General features: G+C 45.0%; 1 protein-coding gene across 13 annotated transcripts in view; it reads right to left on the bottom strand.

Annotated features, from left to right (window-relative positions):
• Positions 1-859: 859 nt before the first annotated feature.
• The window catches only part of TSC2 (TSC complex subunit 2), a 42,880-nt gene continuing 30,794 nt past the window's right edge, over positions 860-12,945 (bottom strand). For all 13 annotated transcript variants that reach the window (XM_054041346.1, XM_054041350.1, XM_054041348.1 and 10 more), the window contains 10 exons: positions 11,174-11,331; positions 10,233-10,735; positions 9,259-9,334; positions 8,131-8,217; positions 7,395-7,581; positions 6,138-6,277; positions 4,948-5,026; positions 3,713-3,804; positions 3,354-3,452; positions 860-2,676 (listed from right to left, as the gene is read on the bottom strand). In XM_054041346.1, the coding sequence (XP_053897321.1) occupies positions 2,506-2,676; positions 3,354-3,452; positions 3,713-3,804; positions 4,948-5,026; positions 6,138-6,277; positions 7,395-7,581; positions 8,131-8,217; positions 9,259-9,334; positions 10,233-10,735; positions 11,174-11,331 (1,592 nt within the window). In that variant the 3' untranslated portion in view covers positions 860-2,505. The remainder of the gene's footprint in view (positions 2,677-3,353; positions 3,453-3,712; positions 3,805-4,947; positions 5,027-6,137; positions 6,278-7,394; positions 7,582-8,130; positions 8,218-9,258; positions 9,335-10,232; positions 10,736-11,173; positions 11,332-12,945) is intronic.

The raw sequence follows: 12,945 nt of genomic DNA, 5'->3' as shown, positions 1-12,945 counted from the left end.
TCTGAAGTGTGCATCTAGGAGAGACTGTGCTGCAGTACGACAGACAGGTCTGAAAGCCGTTCGCTTCAGAGCTAGTCCAACTCGGCAACTTCAAATACTGAGTAAATTCAAACCCGTGAAAAATACCTGGTTTTGTTTATTGGTAACAAATTGGTAGCGGGGTAATTAATCCATGTTACTTCATTAAGGAGCTTTGAGATCTTTGATAGATGTTCTGCTTCAAAACAAATTCAGAATTTGCTCTGTGTAAGAGAGACTCACAGCTGCTTGCTTGTGGCTGAACATGTATCTGGTGCATGGACTCAACATAGGTCACATGTGGCTCCATGTATGTCACTGGGAAACACCAGCATTCCTGCAACTTCAGCAAGTGGTTACACACCATTATGTATTTTAACATCTGAAAAATTCATAGAAGGGGAGTCAGCATCTTACTTCTGTGTCACTGTTTCAAATCCAGCCCCAGGTAGCAGCACCCAAAAACTTTACCAAGTGGTGCGTCTGGGAATGGAGTCCACAGGTTTTCAGTCCAGTGCTGCTCAGACACGAGTCTACACTTCACCACTGGCCTCCTTAAAGACAGTCTTGAGAGGCCAAGGACTGAACAGGCCATGAGAACTAATCTATGCTTATGCCTAGCGATCCCTCCCAATCAAGGCTGAGGCAAACTGGCAAGGTAGTGCGGGAGTTTGTCCTGCTGCCGTCGCCCATCCTGTACCTGTTCTTTGGAATGCGTATGGTACCAGACACCTTTCACAGGTCAGATGGAAACGGTCTTATTGTCAAATGACGGAGCAGATTCATCTGGAGTGGTTCTAACATGCAACACAAGAGGTTGCCCATCCCAGTAAGAACCCAGTAACCATACAAATACTTTTATTTCATTTACAATTTATAAACACTCAAAACAGGACGTACACATGAGTTAATGGACAGTCCCACATTGGTCAGTAGCTCCCCTTTCCCTCCCTCCAAAAAGAATTCTAGCTTTTGATTGCTTTGCCTGCGATTCCATTCAAATTACTCAGAAGTTACCCAGTCACTAAAAACTGCTGTTATCCAGTCACTGAGTTTAGCGAATTAAGAGCTCGTCACTCGTTTGATGAGGACAGCAGTCACTGAGGAGTGACAAAAGCACACAGTAAAGTAGTCACAGTACGTTCCAGCTTACATAGCTTCTCCCATTATGGTAGTGTAGTGTCCCATTATCTTTCACCACAAAACATGCTACTTCTGAAAGACCTGGTGCACATCTGCATTAAAAGGACCCTTTACATACAATCCAAACTGCTGGCTGCCAAAGGTGGGACCGTCACCATATGACAAGTCCAATATGGCGATGCTGCCAACCAACCAGAGCCAAGGGTCATTTAAAAGGGAAGAGGAAATTTTGCATTTGAGGAAAGATTTCTGGCAAGGCCACATTATAGACCAGGTTAAAGACCAGTCAAGTGCAGCCTGGTCACACACTGGGCTACCACTCACCTCTCTGAAGCGTGTGTGAATACGCACAAACAGGTCAAGTTACTTCCTAGCATCCTGGCCACATTCTTGGGGACCATCTTGCTGCCCTTGGAGTCAATGGAAGCTTTGCCACTGACTGCACTAGAAGCAAGGCTGGGCCTCTAGCTAAATCCTTTGCTCATAATTTCCAAAACTGGGCCCAAATTGTCTTTGGAATCCTGGGTTTAACGGAGTGTTCATTACAAGACAGTTTATTCACGGTCAGCGATTTCCATACCAGCTTTGATTACCATTCTGCCTCTCTCCACTGACCTGCAGACATCTCCCTACTTATATCATTAAGGTCTGAGAGAACAATTTCACTGGAGTGGGAGGCTCATGGAGATGTCCTCAAGCGAGGAGATCTCCTGGGAAATAAAGGTAGCTGCAGTTTTTACAGGTAACTTGTGAAGCTAGTGGACATTCCTATAATTAGAGCTGGTGTTAAGAACTAGTTGGAAAGTGCATGCAGCTCTCATGAATGCTAATGGAGCTTTTCCACCCATGTAGAGGAAATGGAGATCTCAAGTGTCCAGAGACTGTGAAGGAAGCTTTCATTTGGTTGGGTTAAAACACCATTTGCTTCTGCATCGTCCCACCAAGTGATGAGTGGGGAACCGTCTCCTGGCTTGCTGCTTTGCCTCCTCCTGCTTAGAGAAATGCTTAAATTTTGCAAGAAAGCTGCTAGCAGAGATGGATCCCTTTAAACTTCACTGCATGTCTCTAGCCAAATAAAGACCAAATTTATAGGCTTGGTCCACTCTGGGATTCTCCAGCTAGGGTTGAAAATCCTCCTTTCCTGATGGTGGGCGACTCAAAGTCAAGACGACGATGTCTATCAGAGTCACACGGCGGTCCAGTAACTAGTTCACACGAAGGTAACATAGCCACACCGAGTTTGCCAAGTCCCAGTGCTGAATTAGTGTGCAGGGTCAAGAGCGTTCACTCCCCTCTTCCCCCCTCCGCCGCATGCCCGAGGGCAGACGCTGATCACATGGGGATTTACACAAATTCTGTGAAGTCATCCACCGAGGAGATCAGCCTCTTTCTCTGCCCAGTTTCATAGGTTGATGCTGGGTCCTGTGGTACCTGGGGAGGGGGTTTAGTAAGAGCAGAAGGGTGCATTTGCATCAGGGGGAAGCCAGGTGTCTGGTACTGGGTTTCCTCTCGGATCTGAAAGAGTGTCACAGAGGAACAGGTCAGCAGGATATCCCCACAATTCCCCGTCGGCATGTTAGTAGGTACAGCTCCCCCTATTGCCACTTGGATCTGAACACTGCATCACACGCCCAACCCTGCAGGACCTGGTGTCCTCAACTCCCACTGTAGCCAATGGAAATGGAGGGCTCTTTAGCTGCCTGTAGCTTCAAACCCTATCTCCCCACATGTCATTCTCACTAGAGTTTGGTTAGTCTGAGGGCTTGTCTGCACTTACGCGTGGCAATCGATGCATCGGTGGTCAGTTTAACGAATCTAATGAAAACCTGCTACATCGACCGCAGATTGCTCTTCCGTCGACTCCTGAACTCCACCGGATCAAGAAGAGTAAGGGGAGTCGATGGGAGAGCGTCTCCCGTCGACATTGCGTAGTGTGGACCCAGTGGTAAGTAGATCTAAGCTCTGTCGACTTGAGTTACGCTATTCACGCAACTCAAATTGCGTAGCTTAGATCGACTTTTCCCTGTAGCGTAGACAAGGCCCGAAGCTTTCAAGGCAGACATCCCTTTAACTTATTCACAGGCCTTTGACAGTTCATTCTTATTTTTTCCAGATATTTAGAATTGTGCTTGCTGGTGCTAAGCGTTCCAGATGTGCAATATGTCAGGGAAGGAAAAACAAACTTGAATTACCCGGTGCCTAAGCCTCTTGATATGACGAAGCCTCGCTATCCATTTGGATGGGTAAGTATCTGTAGGATTCGATCTGCTATGGTGAACCTGGGAAGCCATCTGATTCAAGGGAAAAGAAGTTTTAAACACAGCTCCCATGACAACAAGAGTAATAAATTGTTACACAACATAATTAGTTTAGTCGTTGAAGTTCAACTCAGTCTGTGAAGTTCAGATGCTTCTGACTCGACTGGTTATTCAACAGATAGAGCTCTGAGAGTTTAATTTCTTGGCCAAGTTGCATTCATTTCCCTGGGGTGGCAGAGCGTGATCCTAGCAGAAAGGTAACAGTCCTTGAAGAGAACCCAGACAGTACTCACATTAGCATGCAGGGCCATCTGGCGGGCTACAAACGGCAGGTTCTTATCCGAGACAATCTTAGCAACACTTGTGTCCACCAGCCCTTCCATGTCTGTATGTTCAAACGGAAAAGATTTAAAGATCGTCACTTTAAAAGGTGAAAAGCCAGAATTAGCCAGTAGTTATATGTACTGGGATGTGATAAATTCAGCTTCATGAGGATTTCCACTATGAGAGTCAAGGTAGTGAGAAATCAGAGTACATTTTACTCTCCAATCGACTGCCTTGAAAAAAAGGTCTCCATAAAGTATTATAGCGTCTATTGGAACACTGCTCAGGGCACAAGGGTGCAATACTCTGGGGGCTCCCGAGCTCTGACTGCTCCACAGAGAAGGCCTTTCCCAGGAACCCTAGTCACAATCCATGATTCCCCCAAAACACAGAGGCAGGGGCAGAATATTCATAGCTATGTTTCTCAGACTGGAAGGGGGTTTCATTAGAGACATGCATTGTGGTGGGGCGTGGGGTGTATGGTTGGCCTCTTGTTTATTCTACATGCTGGGGATCCATGTGGGATCCGGTAAGGCTGCAAAAGTCCCCCACACGGCCCTAAACGAGGGAGTACGCCCTGAAACAGTTGCGACCCCCCCTCCAACTGATGTTCAAAAGAGCCAGGAGGAGCCATGTCCAGCTCTCAAGGGCCACTCACTGCACTGCGGGGAAGGGGGACTAGCCACCAGGATTTCTTCCTCCAACCTGCCAAAAAAATGTGTCACTATATCGGTGTGCAAAGCAGAAGCCAAAATGGGGGCGTTCTGGTCACCGGCTGGGACTCCATGCATCCCCCTAACTAGAAGATAGCTGTCTTATGGTCCAGTGGGGAAGAATTACTGATTGGCTGCATCCCCAAATACTAGGTGGTGACACAATTTTGGAGCATTTCTCTTAATGGGCTCCTCTAAAGGGAGCTGGAAAGCTTTTATTGGGAGTACAAATCACTGTTCAGGAAGGGTCTACCTAAGCCAGGTAAAATGGCAATATGGGATGTGCGGTTACAGGAGGGGATTGGCTCTGAATACTTAGTCCTGCCTCAGGGCGGGGGACTGGACTAGATGACCTATATTGAGGTCTCTTTCAGTCCTACATTTCTACGATTCTAAAGTTTTACCACCTGGAGACTTGTACAAACATTCCAATGAAGTTAAGGAAGTTGTCATGCGAACCGGTAGAAACATTGTTCGAGAACTAACCCTACCTTTCCGACACTGTAAAGTCACCAGGTTGCAGTCATAGTCAAGCGGTGTGATTATAACATGCACAAAGTTGAATTGGCCCTAGGGAGGAAACAAAATATTGTAACACAGAAGCATAACACACACTTACAGGCATATTTTACTGGCAACCATTATGACATCTACAGATGCAATCCACTGATGCAGTCTGAATACAGCAAGGTAAAAAGTCCCAGTTCATAACCAAATAGTCTTTAGACCAGCGGTGCCAGTTAGGAGGCTGGGGGAGGGGAAGCATTCCCCCCACCCCAGGTATTTGCACTCGCTAAAGTTCCACAGGCCATGGAGCCGTGCAGGGCAGGGTCCGACCACTTTTAAGCAGAGGTCCTGTACTAATCAGTACAGCTGTTGGCGGAGTGGTCTGGAGTGTCGCTTGGCTGCGTGGTTGCAATGCCACTGAACTAGGACCTGGATGCCCCTCCATGCAAGCAGAGCCAAATTTCAGTGAGTGGGGTTGCAACCTGGTGCCTAGGTTGTCTGTTCCTGTACAGCAGAGTGCAGGGGAGTCTGCCCAGAACTTGGCTCCTGGCGACACTGGCTCGTGCACTGTGTGGGTAACAGAGAGGAGAGACTCCCTGGCTGAAGGAGAATCAGGGTCCCTGCGGGAGGAGGGGGTGAGGGGAGAGACCAGGACTGGAATTTGCCCCCACCCAAAGAAATATCTGAATTGGCGTCACAGCTTTAGATGACACATCCAGAGATTAACAATTTTACAAAGAACCCATTGCTGCCACGCAAGTGGAAAGTCCTGTTCATCTTTGGATGCTTTCCAGTGAGCTGCATCAGTCCAACAGATGTTTAATAAGTAGGGCAGCCCTACCGAATTCACGGCCATGAAAAACGCGTCACAGACCGTGAAAGCTGGTCTTTGGTGTGCTTTTACCCCTATACTATCCAGATTTCACAGGGGAGACCAGCATTTCTCAAATTGGGGGTCCTGACCCAAAAGGGAGTTGCAGGGGGGTCGCAAAGTTATTTTAGGGGGGTCACGGTATTGCCACCCTTACTTCTGCACTGCCTTCAGAGCGGATTTAACTAGCTGAAATCATGCAAAGTATGATTTTAAAAATCCTACGACCGTGAAATTGACCAAAATGGACGTGAATTTGGTAGGGCCCTATTTATACACAGACCCAAGTATAAACTCTTGTACCTTTATCGTTCCCAATTTAAAGTCTTCACCAGAATCGTTATAAACTATGGAAACAAAGTCATTCCCAAGGTGCCTCTTCTTGTCGCAGCGATATTTATCCAAATCCTTCGTGGGCATCAAAGTCGCAATGTGAAAAATGGCTGGGGGGGGGAGGGGAAAATCAAGCAAACAAAACCAAGCTGGGATAGAAAATAGGAGATGCAACTAATAACTTTACTGCAGGTGATGCTGGAATAGACAGATTGATAGGATACCTAGGATCCTATTGCGATAATGTTCTGTACATGGCATTTGTCTGAAAGTCAAACTGACAGCCGAACTTTCATGCTGTGCTGCTTTGACAAATCTGTGCCGCTTTGTAAGAGCTGAACACTGTCGGCCAGCTCCTCAGACCCCATCCTATGCTTTGCACTGCACTGGGGACATGTCAGAGTGCACAACGCTGCAGCCAATTCTCAGGCCGTGGAGAAGACCTTATGGGACTTCTGAAACTGGTGTAACTTGGGAGCAGCCCTTAGTCTGCTCCCAGTTATATCAGGGCCAAAACGGCCAATCTGGCCCGCAAGAGTTAGCCTTCTCAGATGCATTCCCTGTTACCCTACATTTATTAGCACACTTATCCCAATATACACGAGAGATTTAAGGAAAAAGTCCCTTACAGCAATTTCTGTAGGACCACAGCAGCATAGATGAGGAGAATCTGCCTTGTACAGAAAGAATTAAGTACCTTAGACGTTTAAATGTATTTCTTGTCACTGCCGATTGTGTGATGCTGCTGCGTTAACACCCAGTTACGAGATTAACATTGACAACAGCACCCAGCTTTAAATATCATTCTCTAAAGAAACATTGGCACAGTTTCGATGTGTGCAGCTGCTAGAATACCTCATCTGGTTTCTGGTAATCCAGTGGCCCATGAAACAAGACTAATTTGCCGCAAGGACAGACATAAAGCCATGTCTCATACGGTCTGTATGGTCAGAGTAAAATGTGAGATTTTTTTGCCTAATATAAATGTGTGTGTCAACCTCTCCCCAATCATCAGTGCAGAAGATTAAACATATTAAACAATACGGAAAGGGAGCCCAGGCTGCCTCAGGAAGCGGGTAGGAAATCCCTCTCTTTACCACACCCCGAACACAGAAGCAATCTGGCACCACAGGGTAAAGTTTAACGGTGTACAGACCCACTGACTTGTGCATTAAGACATCATTCCTGTCCCCCAAGAAGTGTAACCCTTTACTTGGGATGCCCTACCTTGCATAATGTCATCGTGCCAGCAGTAGGTAAACTGACCATCCTCCCCAGACACGTCCAGACCACCAAGGTAAATTTTATCAGGCTGACAATCTTTGAGTTCAATGAGCTTCCCTAAGCCAGTCAGAAACTCCGTATATCTATAGGAGCCATGTTCATTCGACAGAATAGCGATCTCATTGTTGCTCTAGGAAAAAAAATGGAGTGTCTCATATAGGAGGTTCAAGTACCTCCTCGCACCTTCTGACTGTTAAAACGTATTCACTTCCTTACAAGTTCTGTGAACCGACTCCGCGACTGGCAAGCGGAGCACAAGGGCAGACTCCGTACAGGCAGAACAGGTGGGTGACAAAAGTGTTCACCGAGTCTGGGCTGGGCTAGCAGAGTATTTGCTTAAAAGCCTGAAAAGCTTCTAGAGCTGGCCACGTGGAAGAAAAGCCAATGTCACGAAGAGTCACTCGGAAATGAGAGTAGCAAAAGATACAGTGGACTAAGTGAAATATAAGCCCCGTTGCTGTAAAGTTGCACAGTCGGGGCTTGAACAGCACTATGAACAAGTACTAAGGTGAAACCTCAGGCCTCAAGGCATTTTGCAATCGCTTGGGCACTCTCTGTATAAACTGGGAAGCCACAACACAAAAAGAAGCTACTTTAAAATGGGTAGAAATGACTGCAGTTCAAGTGAAGCTGCTTGGCCTCTAGTGAAAGTTATACTTTTGTATGTGTCAGAACTCACCTGTCCTTCTCCTACATAGAGCACGGCAATCTTGTGGGTGTCATAGGAAGGAATTTGATCTAGGAGCTGCACCGAGCTTTCAAATGTCTACAATTAAAACATGTCCACTTTGAATTAAAACATTTCTTTGAATGGCACTGATAAGCAGCCCCACCATAGACCTTGAGGGCATATGTAGTAAGAAATTCCTGATCGTCACACAATTATTCCTTGATAAACTTCTTTAAGGTATTCAGCACAGAAAGGCACATATAATATTAGCTTCCTACTGATACAAATAAAGAAGCGTTTAATAGGGTGTATTATTCCTTTTTCTGTTTTTTCTGTTTCATAGTAATTTAATCTCCTGACAACTGAATGTATTTGAAGCACCAGCCATGACAACTTCTTACCTCTAAGCACAAAGAACTCACTGCAGGGTCAGTTCTAGAAAACACCTTTCTTGGGTACTGTCACACAGAACAGTACTTTAGCTCACACATTATTTGTGCATCTCCCAGCTGGTTTGCTACTTGGACCAAGGAAATGACAACCCAAACTCGTATTTTACTAGTAGGTTCTCTACGCTTTGTGCCATCTCTACAGCGCTGTACTTCCCCACCGAACACTGGTTTTATTCTGGTCTATTTCTGTGATGGATAACTCCCCTTGGCCACTCCCAGTCTGTCATATTGGTCCCCACCAATGTTTTAGCCACCTTCTCCAACACACACTGCCCAATTTCACCCAGTGCGATTACCACCAAAGAAACAACACGCCTACTTGTTTGGAAGCTAGTACTATGGGGGCAAAAACCCTGCCCTTGGAGAGCAAATATGCTGCTTGGCAAGCTAATTGGTCGCTGTTAGCTCTAGGAGTGGGAACTGAGCCATCTCATTATAGCAGTACATCAGCATTGTGAGAAACGGAGAGGGGAGGGAAATGACAATCCATAATTACAAACAAGGGTCATCAGTTCATCGGGGATAGCCAAGATTTTACATCTCCAGCAGCCGGGCCATTAAGGAACAACCCATAACTGCCACCATCCAGCCTCTTGATTTGTTAATTAGTGTCTATGTAGCTTTTTAAAAGCAAGTGTGATTAAAGCAGTCATTCCAAGTGTGCATGCTTAAAATCATTGCCTACCTCATTTGGCAACAAAAGGGGCTTGTTGGATTCATCTCCAAAGAACGGGGAGTGGTATAACTGTAAAAACACAAAGCTAAGAAGAGAAATTAAATCCTGTTACCCTACAATAAAGCCCACATCAATCAGTGGCATACAACCGCGCTTTAGGAGAGCTCTGAGATTAGCTGCTCACAGTGCAGAATCCCTCCATTGACGGCACGGCAGGTATTTGCTCCAGCTACAGTTTCTGTATATGCACACACTGTACCATAAAATCAAATACCTCAACAGAGGCAGCAGCATGGCTTCCCTACACCAGGAAGTGCACTGGATCTTTATGAAAGACAAAGGAGTGGAAATCAAATCCTGTCTCAGGGCCATTGTTTTATTTCAGACTTAGAAGATTAATGAATTCTCTTAGGCTCTCGACTCCTCTGAATAAATCACAAATTAATATACCACCAGCAAGGTAAAAATCTTCAAATTAGTGCTCTGGGATACTACTAGGCTCAAACCACCAATCTAATTTACGTTTCCCCCCACTGTTCATGCTGCTTACCATTTTGCATTTCATTCATCTCGGACAGAGAGACTGCTCTGGTTCACTGGTTTATAGTTAATTTGCTTTCTAGCTCTCTTGCATTCAAATTGCACGGGTGTGTTTTGATTCCAAATGGGGAGGAATGTTAATCCAAATTAATTGTTTTTAGCAACAACAACAAAAAGTTTAGAAGTTGAGATGTTTGCCACATTTCTTTTTGCCCAAAATTCAGGTTACAGGTACTAAAACACGGATTCAATTATAGAAAGTTACACCTCCTGGCTGTTCAGTTTTAGGTTTTGTAAGATCCAGAAAACCTTTTGTGTGTTGGATTTAAACAAGTTTAGCTAAACCTCTAAAAATCTTAGTTCTGAGACATGAGTTAAAATGAAGTTTACATCTGGAAACACCATAAGCCCTTTTTAGGAACCTCCCGCAACTACCTACCCACCTTGGGTTTATTCCAGGTACTTTCTCGGCATTGGAGGCTGCTGTCCTGCTCTTGAAGGCATCTCTCTCTATCCTTTTGCCTCTCCTCGAAGGGGCTGAATCCGAGATGGTGTACCCTCTAGGACGGTGGCCGTTGGGTGAGCGGGGAGAGGAAGAAGGGACGCTACAATCCAGTCTGGCTGTGCCAGTTATTCCAGCGTCATCCCCTCGGCTCAGCCAGCTACTGGCCCCTTCTCCTTCAAGGTTCCCAGACTGAGATTTCGATTTCAGTTCTGTGCTCAGCCTTCCAGTTGCTTCTTTAGTGTTTGTGTCTTTGAGGACTTCCTGCAGCGTCTGAAGCTCCGGGGAAGAGCTGGATTTGCTGAGTGGCTGGGAAGGCTGGAAGGAGAGTTCTTCCAGAGTCCTGCCATCCTCTGAAGGGACAACCCTGCCGATAGGAATTCCGCCGGCCACCAGTTCGTCGGATTTCAGAGATTTCTCTTCTTGACTAGATGTTGAAGAGGACTTAAAGAAAAAGTCAAAGAAAAGCTGTTTTTCTGAGTAGCACCTTGACAAAACCCACAAGAGAACATGCACGGAAAAGGCACCAGTGGACAGGGAGAATATCGCCACCACTAAATACACGAGACTAAAGTATTACCGCTTCAATATAGGCAGAGATGGCCTAACGACCAGAAGGACAGAAGTCTAAGCCCTGAGCCCATACAGTTACCATTTCTCCTGTGTGTGCAAATGGCCAGCAAGGCCTTAGATTGACCATCTGAGCACACAATCACTGCACGTGCAATCTACCCAAGTTCAAAGTCTTTTGCTATAGTTAAAACAATAAAAAGTGCAAATGGAGAACACATACAAATCTGCAGTGTATATTAAAGCCCCTTCTCTGGCTTGGGACAGAAAAGTTATTAGACTGGTATTCAGCCAGCTGCGTGACAGCCTTACCCTGCTGTAAGCCTTGTGCGGTTTGCTGAATTTCTCCTCAGCCATGGCTTGCTCAGAGCACACAGCCTTAAAGTCTTCAAACTCTTGAGACACCAGGGAATCGGTTTCTTTTAAATCCACTTCCAACTGGCTCCCCTCTTCCAGAACTACCGCCGATTCTACCAAGACACAAACAGAGTAACTGAGGCATGTAGAGAGGAGTGGCACGATGGGACCCCATCCTTTCCTCTGAAGTACCAGCCTTTTCCCTACTAGGATTTTAGTGGAAGGCCATATTCAATGTGTGATACATCATATATCTTTGATCACAGAGTGAGGACTTTAATGGCACACCAGACTTGCTAGAGGTCTCCCCTCAATAATTGGTCGACTTACCCTCAGACCAAAGGGTTGTAGAACTGCTTTGTCACACTAAACGCAGTGGTGCCAAACTGTTACTAATGGACAAGTAATGGAAAGATAATGGAAAAAACGGATCCTTGCGCATATTAATACTCAAGTATCAGGACAGACAGTAACTAGAGAGATGTAAGGAAGTGCAAGGCTAGCATTAAAGTTTGTTATTAAACAGGCAACGAAAACATAAGTTCTATGCAATTGTGGAAAAGAATAAGCCTTGTATTCATTCTTGTATATAACAAATGCTCTCGTGCCTTATACGGAGGGGGAGACAAGAAAATTTACTAGAAGCCATTTACTTGCATTTTGACCGTTTTCTCAGTATGCTTCAGTAGAAGCTAAACAGTTTAGCCTATGCCTTATTAAAGGACAGGAGGACATCATTAATGCATGTATTGCAGCAATATTGGAAAAGTTTGCATGTGGTTTCCAATCAGACAAATAGCTAATTATATAGACCAGACTGAAAGAAAGCTCCGTGTAAGCGCTGTGTATGGCGGAGAGGTTAGTGGAAGGGGTAACCAAGTGTCTACTATACACAGTAACCCTGAACACAGGACTGCATTTGACTGATGACTTCTGTTTGCCTTGGTTTTTTTGTCCTGAGGAAAAGGCTGAAGTACAGGAGGCTTCCCATTATGTACACACAGAATTGGAAGACCAATCTGAAAGGCTAAGATTTGTTTTCCAAAGTAAAATTAAAAAAAAAAAAACTTTAGCGCACACACACACAAAAAAGATCAGCAAAAAAAAAAAAGGCACGAAAGCAGCTTTTCCTGGATTGATTTCAGCTCGCAGGACCAGTTATTTCAAGAAGCAATTAAGAGTTAGCATTGCACACACATACCTTCTAAAAAACGTGCTGATCTGGTTAGCTGTCCAAGCCAGAACACACCTGCACATACTCTGTGGTTTTCACTTCCCTAGTTCTAATATTACTGCCAATTTCGCTGGTGTTTTTAATTAATTTGAATGTTCAGTAATTGCACTGTAGGGGGAAGTAGGATAATATGAGCAAAGAAGAGTAATGTATTGCAGCTTCTGTGTGTCACTTTAATAGCATTGTGCCAATACAGTAATCCAGTTATGACTAACCCAGCTATTCCACATAGGATTTTCCACTGAAGGAAGGTGGGATTTAATTCATCTAATTAAGCATTGCAGGCCAAATGCAATGCAACTGCTGTGCTTAGAGGTATCCATTTTGATTACCATCTACAGGTCTGATATATTTAGGAAATAGATTATAGTCCCAAAGCAAGAGGAAGATTTTACACAGCTATTGAATTTACAGAAAGCTACAATTTGTTATATATTTCTCCTTGAAACAGATTTTGGTTTTTGTTTTAAAAAAAAAAAAAAAAAAAAAAAAA

This window comes from Malaclemys terrapin, chromosome 10 (genome assembly GCF_027887155.1).
Source record: "Malaclemys terrapin pileata isolate rMalTer1 chromosome 10, rMalTer1.hap1, whole genome shotgun sequence".
Classification (NCBI taxonomy): Eukaryota; Metazoa; Chordata; order Testudines; family Emydidae; genus Malaclemys; species Malaclemys terrapin.
Note: the sequence above shows the minus strand (reverse complement) of the source record. Positions and strands in the feature narration are given on the sequence as shown.